The sequence below is a fragment of the Oncorhynchus clarkii genome, chromosome 5, assembly GCF_045791955.1.
Source record: "Oncorhynchus clarkii lewisi isolate Uvic-CL-2024 chromosome 5, UVic_Ocla_1.0, whole genome shotgun sequence".
In the NCBI taxonomy this organism is placed as follows: domain Eukaryota; kingdom Metazoa; phylum Chordata; class Actinopteri; order Salmoniformes; family Salmonidae; genus Oncorhynchus; species Oncorhynchus clarkii.
In genome coordinates this window covers 17,043,713-17,069,648 of record NC_092151.1, presented here as the reverse complement: position 1 = coordinate 17,069,648, position 25,936 = coordinate 17,043,713, and the positions used below count along the sequence as shown (strand labels likewise).

The window sequence follows — 25,936 nt, the reverse complement described above, 5'->3', positions numbered from 1 at the left end:
ATTCTATAGTAAACTGTAAACTTTTACATGTGGGTTGTTATGTTGTGTTACTGGGCTTCTGCGTAAATGCTTTGTACTCTGTATGAGCTTATCATTGCTAATGGAGGAGAACATTGTGGCTTCAAAATAAACATGTTATAAATCTACATGGAAAAGAAGTTGTTGAGTCAGTGAGTTTGTGGACGAATGTATGATTTGAGGGACTTGTAATTCACCATGAAATTAATTTTCACTTATCAGTTTCACATCACTTTTTCAATATATCAATGTTCTGTTCACTAGCAAAATCCAGGAATCTACTATATGCTATGTCTGGAGATGAAACATAGAGAATAGTGAATAGTATAACAAGTCTGCTGTGAGATTTGGACTGTGCTGGATATTTATAAGAGGAGTATGGAGTCAATTGGGTTTTAGAGAGCTCAAATAGTTCCTAGAGTTTCATCATCCTTGTCTGAGTTTTGGCTAGTAGTCATATTCAGAAGTAGTATAAAAGTAATTCCATCTTAATGCCCCCCTGGGACTCAATAAAGTTGTATTATTGTCTATTCAACAAGGACTCCACCACATTTAGACATGGAATTCACCACATTGCCCTTGTTGTTGGCAACACATTTCACAGGAATGGCACAGAGCATTATAATTACTGAACCTACTGTAGTAGCACTTACCATTTTTGGAAAGTGAAGTGAAGTGCTACTGCATAATTGCACACCTAGTCTACTTATAGCCTACTAACGGTATTATATGGTTCTGTTACAGGGTAATAAACTGGCAGCTACACTTGTATAAGATCTATGGCATGTTAAGTGTGGCTGTTCAGTTCAGTAAACCCTGTAGCGATTCCAGCCATCTTAGCTAAGCTAATGGATTCTGTAAATTTTCTATTTAAATAATACCTAATTCCAAAATAAACAGACCAGACTACGGATGAAACAAGGGGATGAAACAAATGTCAAAAATAAATGTGCAAACCTTTTTAATCCACAGATGTTTTTAATCCTAATGGATGAACATGGAAGGTATACGGTATACGCTGTCAATGAAAACCCTGAGACTTGCCCTCTCCTTCTTTCTCTCTCTCATTCTCACTCATTCTCTCTCTCCTCTCTCTCGTTCTCTCTGCCTCTCTCTGTTATCTCTCTCGCTCTCTCTCTGCCTCTCTCCACTATCTCTCTCTCTCCCTCTCTGCCTCTCTCTCTCTCTCTCTGCTGCTCTCTCTCCCACTCTGCCTCCCTCTCCCTCTCTCTCTCCTTTATCCCTCTCCCTTCCCATCTTTGTCTGTCTTCCAACTAATCCTGCAGGATTACACACTCACGGCCCTCCTATGGCACATTGCCAAATCACATCCACCGGTGCCTGCTAATGCTTAATCAAACCTAGCAAAGTACTCTGCATGTTTGCTGCTGTTACAGTTGTTATTGTTGTTGTTCTTAATTCTCCACATACTGTGCCTCGTTGAAAGGTAAATCACTTGCTACAAGGCTAAGGCAGTGCAGCCTGCACCTCCCCATCTGTTCACAGGCATGTGTTTAGCTCTCATCACATAGGCCAGGACTCTCAAACCCTGTTCCTGGTAGGCTAATGCAACTTTAATGTGAACTCACAACACCATTGACATAGTAAATCATGAATGCAGCAGGCGGGTGCTTCTATATGTGGCTATATAGCTTGGATCTCCTTTCCACAATGTGTAATTCATTCTGATTCCTTTATTTGGGCATCTGCTTATCAGCAACCCAATGGAGAAATTAGACTTTAACAATCAAAATTGTGTGTTTACGGATATAGTAGCATCTTATTTCATTATATAGACGGCAAATAAGTTAAAAAATAATGGTTCCATAGATGACGTAAATCGTCATTATATATAGTAAAATACAAAACAACAGCCTTATGATAAATATGATAAACACATATAGCTACAGTGTATGTCAAAATCAAGTACATCAGTCACGAACCATAGGGCGTGTGAAGGTACATTCTGGTACTCTGTGCAGCATTGTGATTTTAAACCTCCCCTTATTGTCCTGTATTTATTTATTTGTCCTTCAACCTGAAAAAATAAAGTTTCAATGCATCAGTGATTTCAACGGTCGTAAGTGCATAACATGAATCCGAGAACAGTACTAAATGGCAACTCCGCTACTTTTCAACCTCATATTTATTATCTCCAGCATCAATCCAATGTCTACATACAGTGCCTACATACCCCTTGACGTATTCGGTGCTTGTACACCGCTGCTATTCTCTGTTGTTATCATCTATGCACAGTCACATTAATACTGTAACTCTACCTATATGTACATATTACCTCAACTAACCGGTGTCACCGCACATTGACTCTGTACCGGTATATAGTCTCGCTATTGTTATTTTACTGCTGCTCTTTAATTACTTGCTACTTTAATTTCGTATTCTTATCCATATAAGTTTTAACTGCATTGTTGGTTAGGGGCTCATAAGTAAGCATTTCACTGTAAAGTCTACTGTAAGGAGCATTTCACTGTAAGGTCTACTGTAAGGAGCATTTCACTGTAAGGTCTACACCTTGTTACACTGATGCATGTACAAACTTGAATCTCGTCACAGAGAAACACAGCAAGCAGAGGTAAAGGTACTTAAAGTCTTGACAAAAACAAGGCAACAGCACAAGAGTGCACTGAACAAAACATAAGACCTAAGCACAGATACAAGCAACAAAGGAACCTAAATAGCAAGGCAATTAGGTGAACAGAGAAGGTAATCAAAACCAGGTGAAACCAATAAGTAATAATTAGGGTAACCTGGAAACTAGAAGACAAGGCAAGGGTGCCCTCCAGCGGTAACCTAAGGGAATGGCTCCTGACGTTCCCTTGGGGGGTTATGGTCCCAATGAATGGCTCCTGACGTTCCACTAAGGGTAGCAGAGAGGCGACGGAACTCCCAAATGAGTCCGGGGTCCAGAATGTCCGGAGCCGGAACCCAGGATCGCTCCTCAGGACCGTAAACCTCCCAGTCCACGAGATATTGAGTCCCATGCTGGAAATGGTGACTGGAGAGGATGTGTCGCACAGTGTAGAATGGCTGTCCTGCTATCCTGCGAGGCGGAGTTGGAGGCCGAGTGGCCGGAACCAGAGGATTGAACACCACCGGCTTGTCTGGAGATGTGGAAGGTGGGGTGAACCCTCATGGGCCAGGGAAGACGAAGGCGATAGGCCACTGGATTGATGCACTGTAGAACCTTGAATGACCCAACGTTCTGGGGTGCCAACTTCCTAGATTCCACGCATAGATGCAGATCCCTAGCAGACAACCAGACCATCTGGCCTGGACGCAGGAGATGGTGAGAACGGAGATGACGGTTGGCCTGTCGTTGAGCCCGGGCAGAGGACCTCAGGAGCGCTGAACGAGCCCTCTTCCAGTCCGGCGGCAACAAAAGATGAGATGTTGAGCGGATGGAACCACCACTTCAATCTCCTGATCTGGAAACAGAGGAGGCTGGTACCCGCACAACCCCTAGAATGGTGACAGGCCGGTGGAGGAATACTGGAGAGTTTTGTGTGCGTACTCCACCCAGGGACGATGCTGACTCCAAGTGGTGGGGTTGGTGGACACACTGCACCGCAAGGCGGCCTCCAGATCCTGGTTCACCCGCTCCGGCTGATTACCCCAGAAGAGTACAGAACGCCCTCCAGAATCTGGAGGCAAACTGGGGGCCCAGGTCAGAGACAATGTCCAGAGGAAGATCGTGAAGGTGGAAAACATACTGAATAACTAGCTGAGCAGTCTCTTGGGCACATGGAAGCTTAGGCAGTGGAACGAAATGTGCCGCCATGGAAAAGCTATCCACAATGACCAGGATGACAGTGTGGCCCTCTGAGGATGTGCGCCTCCCTCACTACAGTCTCTATACCCCAGGACACTGTTGTGAGGATGAGCGACTTAAGGATGATGGATCCCAAGCGGCCGATCCTCACTGGAGTTGGGGAACTGGCAAGACAGAGCATCCGGCTTCACGTTCTTAGACCCTGGGCGGTAGGATAACATGAATCTGAACCAAGTGAAGAAGAGAGCCCAATGAGCATGTCGGCGATTGAGGCTTTTAGCCTCCTGAATGTAGGTTATGTTTTAGTGGTCCGTCCAAACCGTAAAAGGATGTTCCGAACCCTCCAACCAGTGCCGCCACTCCTCCAAAGCCAGTTTGACTGCAAGCAGCTCCCGATTGCCGACATCATAGTTCCTCTCCACTGGAGTGAGAAGTCTGGAAGGCATAGGGATGAAGCTTTTGGTTTTTAGACAGAACCGCACCAACGCCAATGTCAGAGGCATCCGCCTCTACCACGAAGGGAAGAGAAGGCTCTGCATGAACTAGAATGGGTGTAGAAGAAAACCGACATTTCAGGTCCGGGAATGCCCTCTCAGCAGCAGAGGTCCAGCTTGCATGCCCAGCCGAGCCCTTGGTTAGCCCTGTCAATGGCGTAGCCACAGAACTAAAGTCTCTCACAAATCTAGAAGTTAACAAAACCCCAAAAACGCTGGACTTGCTTGACAGTGCTGGGCCGCGGCCAGTTGACCACCACTTCTACCTTTTGGGAATCCATCCGTACACAGCCTTGAGACACAATGTACCCCAGGAAGGAGATGTGAGTGGATAAGGTCCGCATGGTAATCCAGAACTCATAGCTGAATAGGCATGGTGAGTTGCTTCACCTTCCCAGACCCTAGGGATTGATCATCAAGCGCAGTGACTGACAATGGAATGTCCAGCTTAGTGAGAGGCAGCCCGTGGTGTCGAGCTAATGTGCGATCCAGAAAACAGCCGGTAGCCCCAGAGTCTATGAAAGAAGGAATGTCCAATGTCCCGGGAAGCCAGTTCATTCTTGAGATTCTCGCTGAGTCCGTTCAGAAAGGCTGAGTGAAGTGCCTCTGTATTACAACCGCTCTCAGCGGCGAGCGTCTGAAAGTCAATAGTGTAATCTCATACGCTCCGGCTGAAATTAGTATTTTATTTATTTTTTTTTATTTTAATTTTTTTTAACCCCTTTTCCTCCCCAATTTCGTGGTATCCAATTGTTTAGTGGCTACTATCTTGTCTCATCGCTACAACTCCCGTACGGTCTTGCTCTCTCCAGACGAAGCCGCACTGCTTCTTAACACAGCGCCCTCCAACCCGGAAGCCAGCCGCACCAATGTGTCGGAGGAAACACCGTGCATCTGGCAACCTTGGTTAGCACGCACTGCGGCTGGCCCGCCACAGGAGTCGCTGGTGCGCGATGAGACAAAGATATCCCTACCGGCCAAACCCTCCTTACCCCGGACGACGCTAGGCCAATTGTGCGTCGCCCCACGGACCTCTCGGTCGCGGCCGGTTACGACTGAGCCTGGGCGCGAACCCAGAATCTCTGGTGGCGCAGCTGGCGCTGCAGTACAGCACCCTTAACCACTGCGCCACCCGGAAGGCCCCTGAAATTAGTCTTTGAGCAGCATTCCTGCCTGCTTTGACAATTAAAACAAATGTCTGATTGCTGCTCCCATATGGCCATGACCCGGGCCAGAGCCGTCCTGAGAGCAAGGAGATGACGTATGCCACACTGGAACACTTGGTTGAAAACGTTGATGCCTGCAGCTCGAAGACCAGAGAGGAGCAGGAACCCACGACACCTCCCAGGATGCCCCTCATAGCGCTCCGGTGCCAGGAGAGGAGGCTCCCGAAGAGAGGAAGATGTTGAGCTGGTAGGGAGTGGAGGATTAGGAACAGCCACAGCAGATGTTGCTCCCGTCTGTTCTGTCTGCAGAGCAAACACAAGAGTTCTTAAATCATCCGATAATTTCTGCATCCGTGCCTCATGGTGGCCAATCACAGTTCCATGGTGGGTGAGAGCCGACCGTAAATGGTGGAGTTCGGCATGTAACACGCCATTGAATTCTGCGGCAGTCCGCAAGGTGTGCTGCAGTATGACCTGCTGGCAAGGTTGGTAGGTTGGTAGAAAAGCAAGCGATAACTAAATGTACCGAATAAGACTCACATTCCTTCTAATCTTTTATCAACATTTTGGAGTGATGCAGAGAAGCATATTTTGTTTCTTTATTAAAAAAAGAACCACCAGGATACAGACAGCTCAAGAGGTATGCTTAGATATGCAGAAAAATATAAATATTTTTTGTACATAGATTTAAGCATAATGATTATAGCTCTAGATTCCAGCTGTTTCAGTTTTTTTTTTTTATGGAGATAATGCATATGAAGTTAAGAAGGAAAATGAGATGCAGGGCAGGTTACTCTCCTGCATTCTCTCTCTCTCTCTCTCTCTCTCTCTCTCTCTCTCTCTCTCTCTCTCTCTCTTACTCTCTCTCTCTCTCTCTCTCTCTCTCTCTCTCTCTCTCTCTCTTACTCTCCCTCATTCTCCCTCTCTCTCTCTTACTCTCACTCAATCTCTCTCTCTCTCTCCTCTCTCTCTCTCTCTTACTCTCCCATTCTCTCTCCCTTACTCTCTCTCTCTCTCTCTCTTACTCTCCCTCATTCTCTCCCTCTCACTCCCTCCCTACTTCCCTCCATCTATCCCTCTGATAAGGTTAGACTGATTATGTCTGATTCCACCACAGATTTCCCACTGGCTCTACTATACCTAGAGAAACACAGTGCCCCAGCTGAATCAATATATATGTCTCTCAGATTGCCATGTAGGAATGTTGCTGATAAAGTCCACAAAAAGTCTCACGTTAAATTAGTTTCAGATTCTTTCACATATGCTTTTACAGATAATCATGCTGTAGATGACTCAGTCTGATTGTGGTACAATCACAGAGTAAAATAGAATACAAAAGAAGAAAAAAGGAACGTAGTGCTCTAGTTCATTATGTGGAAACAGTTGTCTCACCATGATATAGTAGGTGTTTAAAGGGATACTGCGAGATAAAAAAAGTCAACTTACCAGAGACAGACAAACTTGTGATACCATTTGCATGTTTCTGCGTGCAGTATGAAGGAAGTTAAAGGTAGTTTCGCATGCAAATGATGTCTAGCATTAGCGCAATGACTGGAAGTCTACAGGTACGCTTGTGTATGTATCGCAGTTTCCCTTTAGAAGGGGATTATACTGTAACAATATGCTTATCTCAAAACACAAGAGGATTTATAATTGAGCACATTCTCTTCCTTTACTGCAACTATCCCAAAACATCCCCTCTTCGTTCTCTGTTCCCCTCTGTTTCTCTGTGTGACCTGTCACTGTGCCAAACTGTCCTGTATCTAAACCATCTTGTATCCAAACCATCTTGTATCCAAACCATTCTTTATCCAAACCATCCTGTATCCAAACCATCTTGTATCCAAACCATTCTTTATCCAAACCATCCTGTATCCAAACCATCTTGTATCCAAACCATCCTGTATCTAAACTATCCTGTGTCCAAACCATATTGTATCTAATATCTCCTGTATCCAAACCATTCTTTATCCAAACCATCCTGTATCCAAACCATCTTGTATCCAAACCATTCTTTATCCAAACCATCCTGTATCCAAACCATCTTGTATCCAAACCATTCTTTATCCAAACCATCCTGTATCCAAACCATCTTGTATCCAAACCATCCTGTATCTAAACTATCCTGTGTCCAAACCATATTGTATCTAATATCTCCTGTATCCAAACCATTCTGTATCTAAACCATCCTGTATCCAAACCATCCTGTTTCCAAAATATAATTCATCCAAACCACTCTACTACATTACACCTCACAGTGGCCTGTACACATTTAGGTTTTACAACTGATGCACAGTGCATTTGTGATTCAATGGAGAGTTAGTCTGCTAGTCTGCACAAAAATGTTTACAAAACCATTGTTTGGTGTCTCCACTATGTTTGTGTAATTATTTTGATAAAGAAAAACAATTCCTTTGTATCACAACTGTTTTGTCAAATATGTTATACATCAGTTGTACAACAAAGAGTGCATGGGGTAAAGTCTCTGTGCCAAACCATTCTCTATCCAAGTCATTCTGCATTCAACATCACACCTCACAGGGTTTTGTAACAACTGATATGACCCTGATGTGCACTTTGAGGCCCTTTTCTACACTAGGAGCTAAGATACAGTGGAGTACAGCACCCACAGGCCCCACAGCGCCTACAGCAACCACAGGCCCTGCAACCCCTACAGCACCCACAGGCCCCGCAGCCCCTACAGCACCTACAGGCCCCGCAGCCCCTACAGCACCTACAGGCCCTGCAGCCCCTACAGCACCCACAGGCCCCGCAGCCCCTACAGCAACCACAGGCCCCGCAACCCCTACAGCACCCACAGGCCCTGCAACCCCTACAGCACCTACAGGCCCCGCAGCCCCTACAGCACCTACAGGCCCCACAGCCCATGCAGCCCCCTCCGCGATGCCTCATGGCAAAATTTGTAGAATTGAAAGATGTTAGCTGTTTTTCCCAGTAAAAAGAACTTGCTCGGTCCTAGTGGGCGGCGTAGAGAAACTGCGCTACTCCACTGCTAAAAGGAGTAAAGTGATCTACACATATTAAATCATGGAATAAATCAAACAAATTATCAATGGTTGTGTCTTTTAAAGGCAAAAAAAAGTGTTTTGTTTGCAGTTGAAAAGAGCAACACATTTTCACAATGTAGTCGTGCATATTCAACTAGATTCAGCTGCAGGCGATTTTTTCTTGAGCGGATGGTCGGAGAGCCGGAAGATAATTACAAATAATTTATAGACTGAAAATGGACTGCAAGAAGACCAAACAGATGTCCAATTTGACTAAAACATAAGCATTTAAAATCTTGTTGACACATGTATACAATCACGTATCTCTCTATAAAGCGTGGGAACACTTGGGGGGCCAGATAAAACTAGTTTGACCCTCGGGCTGCCAGTTGGGGAGCCCTGTAGCAGTGTATATCAACCATTTGTTTTTGGTTCTGGTTTTGATGGTGAATTGAAATGGAACCTTTGGAATATTTTAAATGCTGTCCATTTTATGTTCTACTCTGAAAATACAACACACTATTCCACATAGAAGTAGAGTAGTGTTCAATCGATTCTTAAGTGTAATACTGTCTTTTATTATTTATCTGAAGCATTATAGAAGCTACACATCACCATACAGTGTTTTGCCAATTTGGAAAATGGCTGCCTAGACTGAGTGCTCTTTTCTTCGTGAAATCCTTTGTCCCAAGTGTGGCTCAGAAAGTGTCTGAAATTGTGTAGTCTTTTTAGATTAAACTAAGCCTTAATTAAAGCAAATGTATCCCACTCTGTTTTGTCATTAAACGATCACAGTAAAATATTCAGCTAATGGGGTTGTTATTGATAATAGTTAAGGATAATAGCATAATATCAGGAGAAGTTTGGTTTCACTCCTTGGTTGTTGGTACATTATGTTAAACAAACCACCAGATGCCAGGGGCATTTTGGGGATTTGAAGACACCCCGTGGCTTAGCTCAAAGCCAGTAGGGGAGTCTGGGGGCATCCTCCCCAGACAAAAAATAAGGAATTTCAACAGCTAAAAGCATGAGTTTGGTGCACTTTGAGATGAACATTGAGAGATTAGAACATTGAGAGACTAGGCTTTTTTCAGGTACCTCTTCCCACCTGACACAGCAGACACTAACAGAATTCAGTTACAGTAGGTATTGTGGATCGCTCTACTCTGGAACACTCTCTACTCTCTTCGATGGAACACATACATCTACAGTGTATTGCCAAAAACCTCTATATCACTTAGCAACTTGTGTCTTGTCTGTTGTGTCTCTTTCCATCACCTATTCTTCTGTTGCTGTCTCTGTGTCAGGTCTGGTGTCTCTCTCCATCACATATTCTTCTGTTGCTGTCTCTGTGTCTTGTCTGGTGTCTCTCTCCATCACATATTCTTCTGTTGCTGTCTCTGTGTCTTGTCTGGTGTGTTTCCCACCAGTTTTGCAATCCAAAATGGTCAAGGGGATACTGGGATAGCTTAACTTGTTTTGGGCCTGTGTCTGGGTCACCAACATCTTCCCTACCAGTTGTCCCTGGCTGCTGCTTTTCTAAATGCTCCACTGGCCTGCTGTTCTCATCCGTCCTCTTCTGTAGCTCCTCTGCAAGGTAGGATGGAAGAGGAACAACATGTCTGGGCTCCTGAGTGGCGCAGCAGTCTAAGGCACTGCATCTCATTGCAAGAGACGTAACTAGAGTCCCTCGTTCAAATCCAGGCTGTATCACATCCGGCCATGATTGGGAGTCCGAATAAATTACTGTATACTGACATGACCAGGGCAACTCAACTGTAAAGAAACATTCAAGTCTTTGCATAACAGAGAAACACAACTCCAAACATGGCAGATAAGATGCTATATAGCCCCAAGTATAAATGAATATAAAGAGACATGAGCCAAAACAAATTCCTGTAGAATGGAATAAGTTATAAGACCCCTATGATTCACTTAATTGTATCAGTTCTACCAGGTAATTTGAGATTTTTAGGAGACACTGGGTAGGTAGGTTCAGTGAAATATGTTGTTTTACAGGGTCAGCCATAGTAGTACAGGGCCCCTGGAGCAAAGTGCCTTTCTCGAGTTCTCAGATTTCTCCGATTTTTCTGGGTATTCGAACCAGAGACCTTTCAAGTTTTTTTTTGCTTACCCAGAGACATATAAACTCGTGGATAACATTTTTATGTCTCTGCATACAGTCAGCCAAGTATACCTGGAAATAGAGGTTATAAAACCCTCCTCCTGACCGGATCTTCTGTCACTTTGCCAAACTGTCCATTATCTAAACCCTCCTGTATCCAAACCCTCCTGTATCCAAACCATCTTGTATCCAAACCATCCTGTATCCAATCCATCCTGTATCCAAACCCTCCTGTATCCAAACCATCCTTTATCCAAACTGTCCTGTATCCAAACCATCCTGTATCCAAACCATCCTTTATCCAAACCCTCCTGTATCTAAGCCACCCTGTATCCAAACTGACCTGTATCCAAACCGCCCTGTATCCAAACTGTCCTGTATCTAAACCATCTTCTATATAAACCGCCCTGTATCTACACCATTTTGTATGCAAACGATTCACGATCTAAACCATTCAATTACTTTACACCTCACAGTGGACTGTACACTGAGGTTTTACAACTGATGCACAGCATATTTTTGATTCAACGGAGAGTCACTCTGCACAAAAATGTTTACACAACCATTGTGTGGTGTCTCCACTATGTTTGTGTAATTATTTTGATTCAGAAAAACTATTTATTTGTACCTCAACTGTTTTGTCAATGTGTTGTACATCAGATGTACAACTTGAGTATTTAGTATTTTTAAGTCACTGTGGCAAACCATTCTGCATGCAACATCACACCTCACATTTTGGAACAACCGATATGACCCTGATGTGTACTTTGCGGCAGTAAACAATTGTTTTAACAGTAATATTACAGGCTTTTTCACCTCACCTGCAAATTCTTTGTAAACCATGTTTTTACTTTTTCACTCTGTATTTCATCTGCTATCATTTTTGCTAATAAATACAACAAATTTGAATCTGTAGAGCAGCTTGAAGTAATACAATCTAATGTGTGCTCAACCCACCTAAAGTTAAATCTAGACTTGGTTTCCTCTATCATAATCGTTCCTCTTTCACCCCAGCTGCCAAACTAACCCTGATTCAGATGACCATCCGACCCATGCTAGATTACGGATAAATAATTTATAGATTGGCAGGTAAGGGTGCTCTCGAGCGGCTAGATGTTCTTTACCATTCTGCCATCAGATTTGCCACCAATGCTCATTATAGGACACATCACTGCACTCTATACTCCTTCGTAAACTGGTCATCTCTGTATACCCGTCGCAAGACCCACTGGTTGATGCTTCTTAAGCCTCACTCCCCCTTATCTGAGATATCTACTGCAGCCCTCTTCCTCCACATACAACACCCGTTCTGCCAATCACATTCTGTTAAAGGTCCCCAAAGCACACACATCCCTGGGTCGCTCCTCTTTTCATTTCGCTGCAGCTAGCGACTGGAACGAGCTGCAACAAACACTCAAACTGGACAGTTTCATCTCAATCTCTTCATTCAAAGACTCAATCATGGACACTCTTACTGACAGTTGTGGCTGCTTTGTGTGATGTATTGTTATCTCTACCTTCTTGACCTTTGTGCTGTTGACTGTGCCCAATAATGTTTGTACCATGTTGTGTTGCTACCATGTTGTTGTTATGTTGTGTTGCTGCCTTGCTATGTTGTTGTCTTAGGTCTCTCTTTTCTAGTGTTGTGGTGTCTCTCTTGTTGTGATGTGTGTTTTGTCCTATATTTATATTGCATTTTATTTAAAAAATGTATCCCAGGCCCCCGTCCCAGCAGGAGGCCTTTTGCCTTTTGGTAGGCCGTCATTGTAAATAAGAATTTGTTCTTAACTGACTTGCATAGTTAAATAAAGGTTAAATGATTATTTTTTTAACTGTTATTTCTCTATCTGCCCTCTTCTGTCACTTTCTCTGTGTCTTGTCAGTTGCTGTCTGAGTCTCCTTTGTCCACTTTTTCTTATGGCCTGTTCTGTTCTTCTGATGTCTCTATCCATCATATCATATTCTTCTGTTGCTGTCTCTGTGTCTTGTCTGGTGTCTCTCTCCATCACCTATTATTCTGTTGCTGTCTCTGTGTCTTGTCTGGTGTGTCTCCCACTAGTTTCGCAATCCAAAATGGTCAAGGGGATACTAGGGTAGCTTAACTTGCTTTGGGCCTGTGTCTGGGTCTTCTAAATCATCCTCTTCCCTACCAGTTGTCCCTGGCTGCTGCTGTTCTCATCTGTCCTCGTCCTTGGCTTATCTGCAAGGTAGCAAGGCAACATGCCATTAGTTCATAATAAAAGTTTCTGTATACTGACATGACCAGGGCAACTTAACTGTAAAGAAAAATGTAAGTGTTTGTGTAACAGAGCAACTCAACTCCAACACATGACAGATAAGAAGCTCTATAGCCCCTAGGCTATATGAACATGGGCGGTAATTTAGAATGCATAAGATACTGTATTTACGATAGCACAGCATCGCCCTTTGTTCCTCAGTCTTCCCGCTCTTTCACTCAAACCCAGCCCTTTTCTTTTGTGTAACAAGCTGTCATATCTGTTCCGCCCGCTAGGGACGTTTTCCTTTATGACGTAATTTGTAATCAAGTTATGATTTAATTATGTGCATGTGTAATTCTGTGTGATTAGTTAGGTATTTAGTAAATAAATAATTAAACCCCATTTTGTATTGCTGATTCAACTTGTTAGCCAGGGTTCGTGCAGATAACCAAGAATTTACAACTTTCAGATGAGACTGAATTAAGATGACGATTAATATTGACTGCTATTGATGTAAAATATTACTAGGTCTTGAAGAGTTTATTCGGAAGATAACAGCTCTATAAATATTATTTTGTGGTGCCCCAACTCTCTAGTTAATTACATTTACATGATGAGCTCAATCAGGTAATATTAATTATGGAGAAATTATTTGATAGAATAGCATGTCATATCACTTAATCTGGCATAGCCAAAGACACGACACTTGCTTTGGCTAATGTTAGCTATTAGCTGTGTAACATTACAAGACCAGGGGATGGTTTGAAAGAGAAATTCACATCTACTTCTATGAGAGATAGTACTCCTTTATTTCTGCTTATCACCTCATCACCTGTTATAAAATTACAACAATGAATTGCTAGTTGACTTACTTTTCCACTTTCGAAGTACTGTTTCCGGAAGCAATCTGCCCTGTTCTGAAAGAACTCCCTGGGTTTACCGTCATGTTGTGCCTGGATAAAACGTGTCGTTTTACTAATTTGTTTGTTTTGAGAGACTCATTACTAAGCACTTCCCCACACAAAACACATTGTGGACGCTCCTCGTTATTTCTTAAAGTTTGTATGAAAGAGACAAAAAGTCATCACTGTATTTGCGTTTCATGACGACTGAGGTCAGTCAGAACTTGTGGCTAGCATGAGTCCACTTCATGACAGCGGTGAGTGATGACGAGTGGGACTGGGTATAACAAGTCAGTGGCTTGAAAGACAGCGCTGCAGCGTGTGGGTCACAGAGTGATTTTCAAGAAAACTGCAGAAAATAATCAGTTAAACAGCGAAGCATATGGGCATCTCCCTCTACCTCTCTCACTCCCACTTGCGCAGCTGCCAAAATGTGCAGAGACCACTGATAAGCAGAGAGTGCACTGAACCGAGAGCGCAGTTGCACTTGGCCAAATCAATTCCAGTAATTAATGAAATAATGATACATTTACGTCGCGACCCATACTTTAAGAAACGCTGCTCTACAATCTTGGCACACCTGTATTTGGGGAGTTTCTCTCATTTTTCTCTGAAGATCCTCTCAAGCTCTGTCAGGTTAGATGGGGAGCGTCGCTGCTATTTTCAGGTCTCTACAGAGATGTTAGATCGGGTTCAAGTCCAGGCTCTGGCTGGGTCACTCAAAGACAATCAGAAGCCACTCCTGGTTTGTCTTGGCTGTGTGCTTAGGGTTGTTGTCCTGCTGCAAGGTTCTCCCATCTCCACAGAGGAACTGTGGAGCTCTGTCAGAGTGACCATTGGATTCTTGGTCACCTCCCTGACCAAGGCCATTCTCCCCCGATTGTTCAGTTCGGCCGGGCGGCCAGCTCCAGGAAGAGTCTTGGTGGTTCCAAGCTTCTTCAATTTAAGAATGATGGAGGCCACTATGTTCTTGAGGACCTTTAATGCTGCAGAAATATTTGCTACCCTTCCCCAGATCTGTGCCTTGACACAATCCTGTCTCTGAGCTCTACGGACAATTCATTAAACCTCATGGCTTGGTTTTTGCGCTGACATGCGCTGTCAACAGTGGAACCTTATATAGACAGGTGTGTGGCTTTCCTATCATGTCCAATCAATTGAATTTACCACAGGTGGACTCCAATCAAGTTGTAGGAACATCTTATAGCAAAGGGTCTGAATACTTATGTAAATAAGGTATTTCTTTTTTAAATTTGTAATAAATTTGCAAAAATGTCTAAAAACCTGTTTATCCATTTTCAATATGGGTTACTGTGTGTAGATTGCTGAGGATTTGTATGTATTTAATCCATTTTAGAATAAGGCTGTAACGTAACAAAATGTGGAAAAAGTCAAGGAGTCTGAATACTTTCTGAAGGCACTCTATCTGCTTCAATCAGAAAAAAAGTGATGTCATGTCTTCGGGTTCAGCTAGCTACACAGACCGAAATGGCTAGCCAGTCAAGCTAGTTACAGAAACAAAACACATAAAATATACTTGCTGGAAATAAACACTTTTCCAAAATATCATGACATACACTACATTACAAAAAGTATGTGGACACCTGCTCATCTGACATCTCATTCCAAAAATAATGGGCATTAATATGGAGTTGCTCCCCTTTGCTACTATAACAGCCTCCACTCTTCTGGGAAGGCTTTCCACTAGATTTGAAACATTACAACGGGGGCTTCTGTTCAGCCACAGGAGCATGAGTAAGGTCGGGCACTGATGTTGGGCGATTAGGCCTGGCTCGCAGTTGATGTTCCAATTCATTCCAAAGGTATTTGATGGGGTTGAGGTCAGGGCTCTGTGCAGGCCAGTCAACTTCTTCCACACCAATCTCGACAAACTATTTCTGTATGGACCTCACTTTGTGCACCGGGGCATTGTCATGCTGAAACAGGAAAAGTCCTTCCCCAAACTGTTGCCACAAAGTTGGAAGCACAGAATTATCTAGAATGTCATTGTATGCTGTAACGTTAAGATTTTCCTTAACTGGAACTAAGGGGCCTAGCCCGAACCATGAAAAACAGAATCAGACCATTATTCCTCCTCCACAAAACTTTACAGTTGGCACTATGGTGGCACAGGTAGCGTTCTCCTGGCATCTGCCAAACCCAGACTGCCAGATGGTGAAGCGTGATTCATCACTCCAGAGAATGCAAGTCCAATAGCGGCAAGATTTACTCCATTCCAGCTGATGTTTAGCATTGCGCATGGTGAGCTTAGGATGCTCGGTCATGGAGACACATTTAATGATGCTCCCGACTAGTCAATTTGGAACTCGGTAGTGAGTGTTGCAACCGAAGACAGACAATTTTTTCAGCACTCGGCGGTACCGTAAGCTTGTGTGGCCTACCACTTTGCGGCTCAGCCATTATTGCTCCAAGACATTTCCACTTCAAAATAACAGCACTTACAGCAGCTCTAGCAGGGCAAAAAAGATGATGAACTGGCTTGTTGGAAAGGTGGCATCCTATGACGGTGCCACTTTGAAAGTCACTGTGCTCTTCAGTAAAGTCATTCTACTGAGATTGCATGGCTGTGTGCTCAATTTTACACACCTGTCAGCAAAGGAAAAAAGCTTTTACCAGATAAATCACGTACATAATACAGATAGATGTATCTCAATGGCTTAGACCATGACCTAGTGCAATGCTACATGACATTCTCCAAGATAACTTTCATTAAGAGAGAAATCACTTACTGTTACTAGAAGTGACATACAACAGTGGCAAAAAGAGACTTGGGTCCTCAGATCCTCAAAAGGTTCTACTGTTGCACCATCGAGGGCATCCTGACTGGCTGCATCACTGCCTGGTATGCAATTGCTCAGCCTTCGACCGCAAGGCACTACAGAGGGTAGTGTGTACGGCCCAGTAAATCCCTGGGGCCAAACTTCCTACCATCCAGGATCTCTATACCGGGCAGTGTCAGAGGAAGGTCCTAAAAATTGTCAACAACTCCAGCCACCCTAGTCATAGGGTGCTGCCGCACGGCAAGCGGTACCAGAGCGCCAAGTCTAGGTCCAAGAGGCTTCTAAACAGCTTCTACCCCCCAAGCCATAAGACTCCTGAACATCTAATCAAATGGCTACACAGACTATTTGCATTGCCCCCCCCCCCCCTTTTACACCGCTGCTGCACTCTGTTGTTATCATCTATGCATTGTCACTTTAATAACTCTACCGGTGCCCCCGCACATTGACTCTGTACCGGTACCCCCCTGTATATAGTCTCGCTATTGTTATTTTACTGCTGCTCTTTAATTACTTGTTACTTTTTATTTCTTATTCCTATTTTTTATTTTGTATTTTTACTGCATTGTTGGTTAGGGGCTCGTAAGTAAGCATTTCACTGTAAGGTCTACTGTAAGGAGCATTTCACTGTAAGGTCTACTGTAAGGAGCATTTCACTGTAAGGTCTACTGTAAGGAGCATTTCACTGTAAGGTCTACTGTAAGGAGCATTTCACTGTAAGGTCAACTGTAAGGAGCATTTCACTGTAAGGTCTACTGTAAGGAGCATTTCACCTGTTGTGTTCGGCACATGTGACTAATACAATTTGATTTGATTTTAAACATATAAATGTAGCAAACCAGACATCATGATGGAACATTTTTTGCTGAATGTTCAGGGACACTATGTTGTGTTCATACAAAGTATTTGCCGTTGTTCTCATTTTTCAAGGGGAACTTCACTCGTTATCATATGATGCAAAACGCATCATCATGATGACGTGGCTGGAGACACTTTTCTTCTTAAAAGTCCAATATCTTGACAACTTGACTTCTGACATGAAAAACATTTTGTCAACAGTGGACTAACGAAACATTTACCAAAATATAGTTTTTGTGATATTCCCCTTTACGGAAATTACATAAAAGTAGCATAAAAGGCCCCAAAGTGAATCAGCGGTTCTCATCGTCAGACTTCTATCATCAATCCCTCTCTTTATTTGGATAAACATCAGTAGATCTATTTTCCCTCATCCCCCAAATCATCTAGCGGAACATAGACCGCTTATAATTGAAAACAGTAATATTTTATTAACACTTTAATTTGAATCACATAGTTTTTGAGTTAACATGATTCATAGAGCTTTTGAGCCAACATGGTTTTTAGATTAAAGCTACCCACTAGGAGGACCAGTTTATTACAATACATGGGACCCTGCATCTATTTCAATCCACTCATTTACTGCTGTAAACCTCCATTATAATCAGGAGGCAATAGAATTAAATTCCAGATGCTAGATGTTTTATGAAGGCCCTTTTATATAATGACACATCATTGGTAATATTGCATGGAGATGACACCTCATTTGTAATATTGCATGGAGATGACACCTCATTTGTAATATTGCATGGAGATGACACATCATTGGTAATATTGCATGGAGATGACACCTCATTGGTAATATTGCATGGAGATGACACCTCATTTGTAATATTGCATGGAGATGACACCGCATTTGTAATATTGCATGGAGATGACACCTCATTTGTAATATTGCATGGAGAGGACACCTCATTGGTAATATTGCATGGAGATGACACCTCATTTGTAATATTGCATGGAGAGGACACCTCATTGGTAATATTGCATGGAGATGACACCTCATTGGTAATATTGCATGGAGATGACACCTCATTGGTAATATTACATGGAGATGACACCTGATTTGTAAAATTACATGGAGATGACACCTCATTTGTAATATTGCATGGAGATGACACCTGATTGGTAATATTACATGGAGATGACACCTGATTTGTAATATTGCATGGAGATGACACCTGATTTGTAATATTACATGGAGATGACACCTCATTGGTAATATTACATGGAGATGACACCTCATTTGTAATATTGCATGGAGATGACTCATCATTTGTAATATTGCATGGAGATGACACCTCATTTGTAATATTGCATGGAGATGACTCATAATTTGTAATATTGCATGGAGATGACACCTCATTTGTAATATTGCATGGAGATGACTCATCATTTGTAATATTGCATGGAGATGACACCTCATTTGTAATATTGCATGGAGATGACTCATCATTTGTAATATTGCATGGAGATGACACCTCATTTGTAATATTGCATGGAGATGACTCATCATTTGTAATATTGCATGGAGATGACTCATCATTTGTAATATTACATGGAGATGACACCTGATTTGTAATATTGCATGGAGATGACTCATCATTTGTAATATTGCATGGAGATGACTCATCATTTGTAATATTACATGGAGATGACTCATCATTTGTAATATTGCATGGAGATGACTCATCATTGGTAATATTACATGGAGATGACTCATCATTTGTAATATTGCATGGAGATGACACCTCATTGGTAATATTGCATGGAGATGACACATCATTTGTAATATTGCATGGAGATGACACCTCATTGGTAATATTACATGGAGATGACACCTGATTTGTAATATTACATGGAGATGACACCTCATTTGTAATATTGCATGGAGATGACACCTCATTTGTAATATTGCATGGAGATGACACCTCATTGGTAATATTACATGGAGATGACACCTGATTTGTAATATTACATGGAGATGACACCTCATTTGTAATATTGCATGGAGATGACACCTCATTTGTAATATTACATGGAGATGACACCTCATTTGTAATATTGCATGGAGATGACACCTCATTTGTAATATTACATGGAGATGACTCATCATTTGTAATATTGCATGGAGATGATACCTCATTTGTAATATTGCATGGAGATGACACCTCATTGGTAATATTACATGGAGATGACACCTCATTTGTAATATTGCATGGAGATGACTCATCATTTGTAATATTGCATGGAGATGACACCTCATTTGTAATATTGCATGGAGATGACACCGCATTTGTAATATTGCATGGAGATGACTCATCATTTGTAATATTACATGGAAATGACACCTGATTTGTAATATTGCATGGAGATGACTCATCATTTGTAATATTGCATGGAGATGACTCATCATTTGTAATATTACATGGAGATGACTCATCATTTGTAATATTGCATGGAGATGACTCCTCATTGGTAATATTACATGGAGATGACTCATCATTTGTAATATTGCATGGAGATGACACCTCATTGGTAATATTGCATGGAGATGACACATCATTTGTAATATTGCATGGAGATGACACCTCATTTGTAATATTGCATGGAGATGACTCATCATTTGTAATATTGCATGGAGATGACACCTCATTGGTAATATTGCATGGAGATGACACCTCATTGGTAATATTACATGGAGATGACACCTGATTTGTAATATTACATGGAGATGACACCTCATTTGTAATATTGCATGGAGATGACACCTCATTTGTAATATTGCATGGAGATGACACCTCATTGGTAATATTACATGGAGATGACACCTGATTTATAATATTACATGGAGATGACACCTCATTTGTAATATTGCATGGAGATGACACCTCATTTGTAATATTACATGGAGATGACATCTCATTTGTAATATTGCATGGAGATGACACCTCATTTGTAATATTACATGGAGATGACACCTCATTTGTAATATTGCATGGAGATGATACCTCATTTGTAATATTGCATGGAGATGACACCTCATTGGTAATATTACATGGAGATGACACCTCATTTGTAATATTGCATGGAGATGACTCATCATTTGTAATATTGCATGGAGATGACACCTCATTGGTTATATTGCATGGAGATGACACCTCATTGGTGATATTACATGGAGATGACACCTGATTTGTAATATTACATGGAGATGACACCTCATTTGTAATATTGCATGGAGATGACACCTCATTTATAATATTACATGGAGATGACACCTCATTAGTAATATTGCATGGAGATGACACCTGATTGGTAATATTACATGGAGATGACACCTGATTTGTAATATTGCATGGAGATGACACCTGATTTGTAATATTACATGGAGATGACACCTCATTGGTAATATGACATGGAGATGACACCTCATTTGTAATATTGCATGGAGATGACTCATCATTTGTAATATTGCATGGAGATGACACCTCATTTGTAATATTGCATGGAGATGACTCATCATTTGTAATATTGCATGGAGATGACACCTCATTTGTAATATTGCATGGAGATGACTCATCATTTGTAATATTGCATGGAGATGACACCTCATTTGTAATATTGCATGGAGATGACTCATCATTTGTAATATTGCATGGAGATGACACCTCATTTGTAATATTGCATGGAGATGACACCTCATTTGTAATATTGCATGGAGATGACACCTTATTGGTAATATTGCATGGAGATGACACCTCATTTGTAATGTTGCATGGAGATGTCACTTGTTCCAGGTGTGATTTCTGTAGCCTGTCCTCCTCTCCTCTTCAGAGAGAGTGAAAAGAGCCTTAACATCAGAATGCATGTCCATCACATCTCACCCAGGCATCAGCATTCAAGCGTGTCAAAGCCAGCGGGCCTGGAAAAGTGTCCAGGGAAGAGAGAGGGAGAGAAAGGGAATTGTATATGGTTCAGTACAGTGTGGTGCAGAGCAGACATCATAGGGCAGAAGTGGAGAAGCACACTGTGTATTCTCTCTCAGGATGTATAGGAAGGGAACAGAAAGTATGGTATAGTACTGTGTGGTGCAGAATAGGAAGACAACGGTACGTGTGGTATGGAAGTCCCCACCCCCTGTTACAGTAAATGGACGTATAGTACAGTTGGCCTGGAAGAGCACACTGCGTCTCCTCTCTGAAAGACCTGTGAGGGCTCCACCTCCTCTTAACAATTTGATAACCCTGGTGTTGGTCAACTGGTCTGTGGCGAGTGAGAGGAAGTGTTTGACGCAATGAGGGCACACACACACACACACACACACACACACACACACACACACACACACACACACACACACACACACACACACACACACACACACACACACACACACACACACACACACACACACACAGACAGACACAGACACACAACACACATGCAAAAGCTGGGGAGACAGACAGACAGACAGACAGACAGACAGACAGACAGACAGACAGACAGACAGACAGACAGACAGACAGACGGACAGACAGACAGACAGACAGACAGACAGAGAAAAAGACAGACAGACAGAGAAAAAGACAGACAGACAGAGAAAAAGACAGACAGGGACAGAAACAGAGAAAGCGAGTCAGAAAGACCAAGGGCAAGATAGAAAAGTGAGAGCTGCGGTGTGAGATTTTTTTGTCCTTCCTATTCTATGGCTGCTTGCTTCAGTGAAACAGAGCACTGTGTGTCTCTAAGGATAACCAACAGTGGAATGGAGAAGGGACTTTTATCTGAGGTTTTGTCTGATAGTATCTGATTTCATTCAGTGCTTTTTTCCCCATTATCCAGCATCCTGCTAGTTCATATTTCCTCAGGTCATTCCTCACCAAACAACTTTGCTGCTCCATATTCCCTTTATGGGTGTCACACATTTATTTATTGAATATACTTTCCCTTATCTCTTTTGAGATATAACACACACACACACACACACACACACACACACACACACACACACACACACACACACACACACACACACACACACACACACACACACACACACACACACACACACACACACACACACACACACACACACACACCTCTCTTTATAAGTGCATTTCTCAGCTTTGGGATCAAATGCATCATGTCAGGGAGAGTGCTGACTAACTTCCTACTGGAGTGGTGTTGGGTAAGAGGAGAGAGAGAGAGAGATGTTTAGTGATGATGACGTAAAAACAACCTGACATTATGTCCCCTCAGAATGCTGCTTTATTCTTTTTATCCATACCTGATGCATTATACTTAACATAGAACAGAAGGACAGCCGTGCAAAGGCATTCAAGTGTGTAGCTGATATCATATTCAACAACGTGAACAGGTTTTATTGTGGAACTTTCGCCCTTGGAACCTTCAGACCACTTCAGTCACTGTGAAGATCATAAGTCAGTCAGCAAGGGCAGACTGAGACATCCTATGGGCCCAAATCTAGTGCACTATATAGGGAACAGGGTGCCATTTGAGACGCACTCTGACAATAGTATGTAAGGTTGTGACTGAAAAGGTGTTTGAATCTGAATGCCTGAGTTGTTTTAATCCGAGACTTTGTGTGATCTAATAAAAAGAAAGGACATGAAAAGGAAATAAAGACTGTTATCAGATGTCAGGGTGATACCACTACCTCCACACTACCTCCACACCGCCTCCACACAACCTCCACACTACCTCCACACCGCCTCAACACGGCCTCCACACGGCCTCCACACTGCCTCCACACCGCCTCCACACCACCTCCACACCACCTCCACACTGCCCCCACACCGCCTCCACACCGCCTCCACACCGCCTCCACACCGCCTCCACACGGCCTCCACACTACCTCCACACTACCTCCACACCGCCTCCACACCGCCTCCACACTACCTCCACACGGCCTCCACACTACCTCCACACCACCTCCACACCACCTCCACACTACCTCCACACTACCTCCACACCGCCTCCACACCACCTCCACACTACCTCCACACTACCTCCACACCGCCTCCACACCGCCTCCACACGGCCTCCACACCGCCTCCACACGGCCTCCACACCGCCTCCACACGGCCCCCACACTACCTCCACACCACCTCCACACCGCCTCCACACGGCCTCCAAATCGCCCCCACACCACCTCCACACGGCCTCCAAATCGCCCCCACACCACCTCCACACCACCTCCACACGGACTCCAAATCGCCCCCACACCACCTCCACACGGCCTCCACACTACCTCCACACTGCCTCCACACCGCCTCCACACAGCCTCCAAATCGCCCCCACACCGCCTCCACATCGCCTCCACACGGCCTCCACACGGCCTCCACACTGCCTACACACTGTCCCCACACCGCCCCTACACCGCCCCCACACCGCCTCCACACCGCCTCCACACGGCCTCCACACTACCTCCACACTGCCTACACACTGTCCCCACACCGCCTCCACACGGCCTCCACACTACCTCCACAATGACCCCACACCGCCGACACACAGCCTCCACACCGCCTCCACACGGCCTCCACACTACCTCCACACTGCCTCCACACTGCCCCCACACCGCCTCCCCACGGCCTCCCCACGGCCTCCACACTGCCCCCACACGACCTCCACACTACCTCCACAATGACCCCACACCGCCCCCACACCGCCTCCACACGGCCTCCACACGGCCTCCACACTACCTCCACACTGCCTACACACTGTCCCCACACCGCCTCCACACCGCCTCCACACGGCCTCCACACTACCTCCACACTGCCTACACACTGTCCCCACACCGCCTCCACACCACCTCCACACGACCTCCACACTACCTCCACACTACCTCCACACTGCCTACACACTGTCCCCACACCGCCTCCACAGGGCCTCCACACTACCTCCACACTGCCTACACACTGTCCCCACACCGCCCCCACACCGCCTCCACACCGCCTCCACACCGCCTCCACACTACCTCCACACTGCCTACACACTGTCCCCACACCGCCTCCACACGGCCTCCACACTACCTCCACAATGACCCCACACCGCCCCCACACCGCCTCCACACCGCCTCCACACGACCTCCACACTACCTCCACACTGCCTCCACACTGCCCCCACACCGCCTCCCCACGGCCTCCCCACGGCCTCCACACTGCCCCCACACGGCCTCCACACCACCTCCACACTACCTCCACACTACCTCCACACCGCCTCCACACCACCTCCACACTACCTCCACACTACCTCCACACCGCCTCCACACCGCCTCCACACGGCCTCCACACCGCCTCCACACGGCCTCCACACCGCCTCCACACGGCCCCCACACTACCTCCACACCACCTCCACACCGCCTCCACACGGCCTCCAAATCGCCCCCACACCACCTCCACACGGCCTCCAAATCGCCCCCACACCACCTCCACACCACCTCCACACGGACTCCAAATCGCCCCCACACCACCTCCACACGGCCTCCACACTACCTCCACACTGCCTCCACACCGCCTCCACACAGCCTCCAAATCGCCCCCACACCGCCTCCACATCGCCTCCACACGGCCTCCACACGGCCTCCACACTGCCTACACACTGTCCCCACACCGCCCCTACACCGCCCCCACACCGCCTCCACACCGCCTCCACACGGCCTCCACACTACCTCCACACTGCCTACACACTGTCCCCACACCGCCTCCACACGGCCTCCACACTACCTCCACAATGACCCCACACCGCCGACACACAGCCTCCACACCGCCTCCACACGGCCTCCACACTACCTCCACACTGCCTCCACACTGCCCCCACACCGCCTCCCCACGGCCTCCCCACGGCCTCCACACTGCCCCCACACGACCTCCACACTACCTCCACAATGACCCCACACCGCCCCCACACCGCCTCCACACCGCCTCCACACGGCCTCCACACTACCTCCACACTGCCTACACACTGTCCCCACACCGCCTCCACACCGCCTCCACACGGCCTCCACACTACCTCCACACTGCCTACACACTGTCCCCACACCGCCTCCACACCACCTCCACACGACCTCCACACTACCTCCACACTACCTCCACACTGCCTACACACTGTCCCCACACCGCCTCCACACCGCCTCCACAGGGCCTCCACAGGGCCTCCACACTACCTCCACACTGCCTACACACTGTCCCCACACCGCCCCCACACCGCCTCCACACCGCCTCCACACCGCCTCCACACTACCTCCACACTGCCTACACACTGTCCCCACACCGCCTCCACACGGCCTCCACACTACCTCCACAATGACCCCACACCGCCCCCACACCGCCTCCACACCGCCTCCACACGACCTCCACACTACCTCCACACTGCCTCCACACTGCCCCCACACCGCCTCCCCACGGCCTCCCCACGGCCTCCACACTGCCCCCACACGGCCTCCACACGGCCTCCACACTACCTCCACACTGCCTCCACACTGCCTCCACACCGCCCCCACACCGCCCCCTCACCGCCTCCACACGGCCTCC

At 45.1% G+C, this 25,936-nt stretch overlaps 1 protein-coding gene across 1 annotated transcript; it reads left to right on the top strand.

Annotated features, from left to right (window-relative positions):
* Positions 1 to 7,015: 7,015 nt before the first annotated feature.
* Positions 7,016 to 25,294, top strand: LOC139409643 (uncharacterized). Its single transcript, XM_071155063.1, has 3 exons — positions 7,016 to 7,033; positions 8,068 to 8,406; positions 23,006 to 25,294. The coding sequence occupies exons 1-3, from the start codon at positions 7,016 to 7,018 to the stop codon at positions 25,292 to 25,294; spliced, it is 2,646 nt and encodes an 881-aa protein (XP_071011164.1).
* The last annotated feature ends 642 nt before the right edge of the window (positions 25,295 to 25,936 follow it).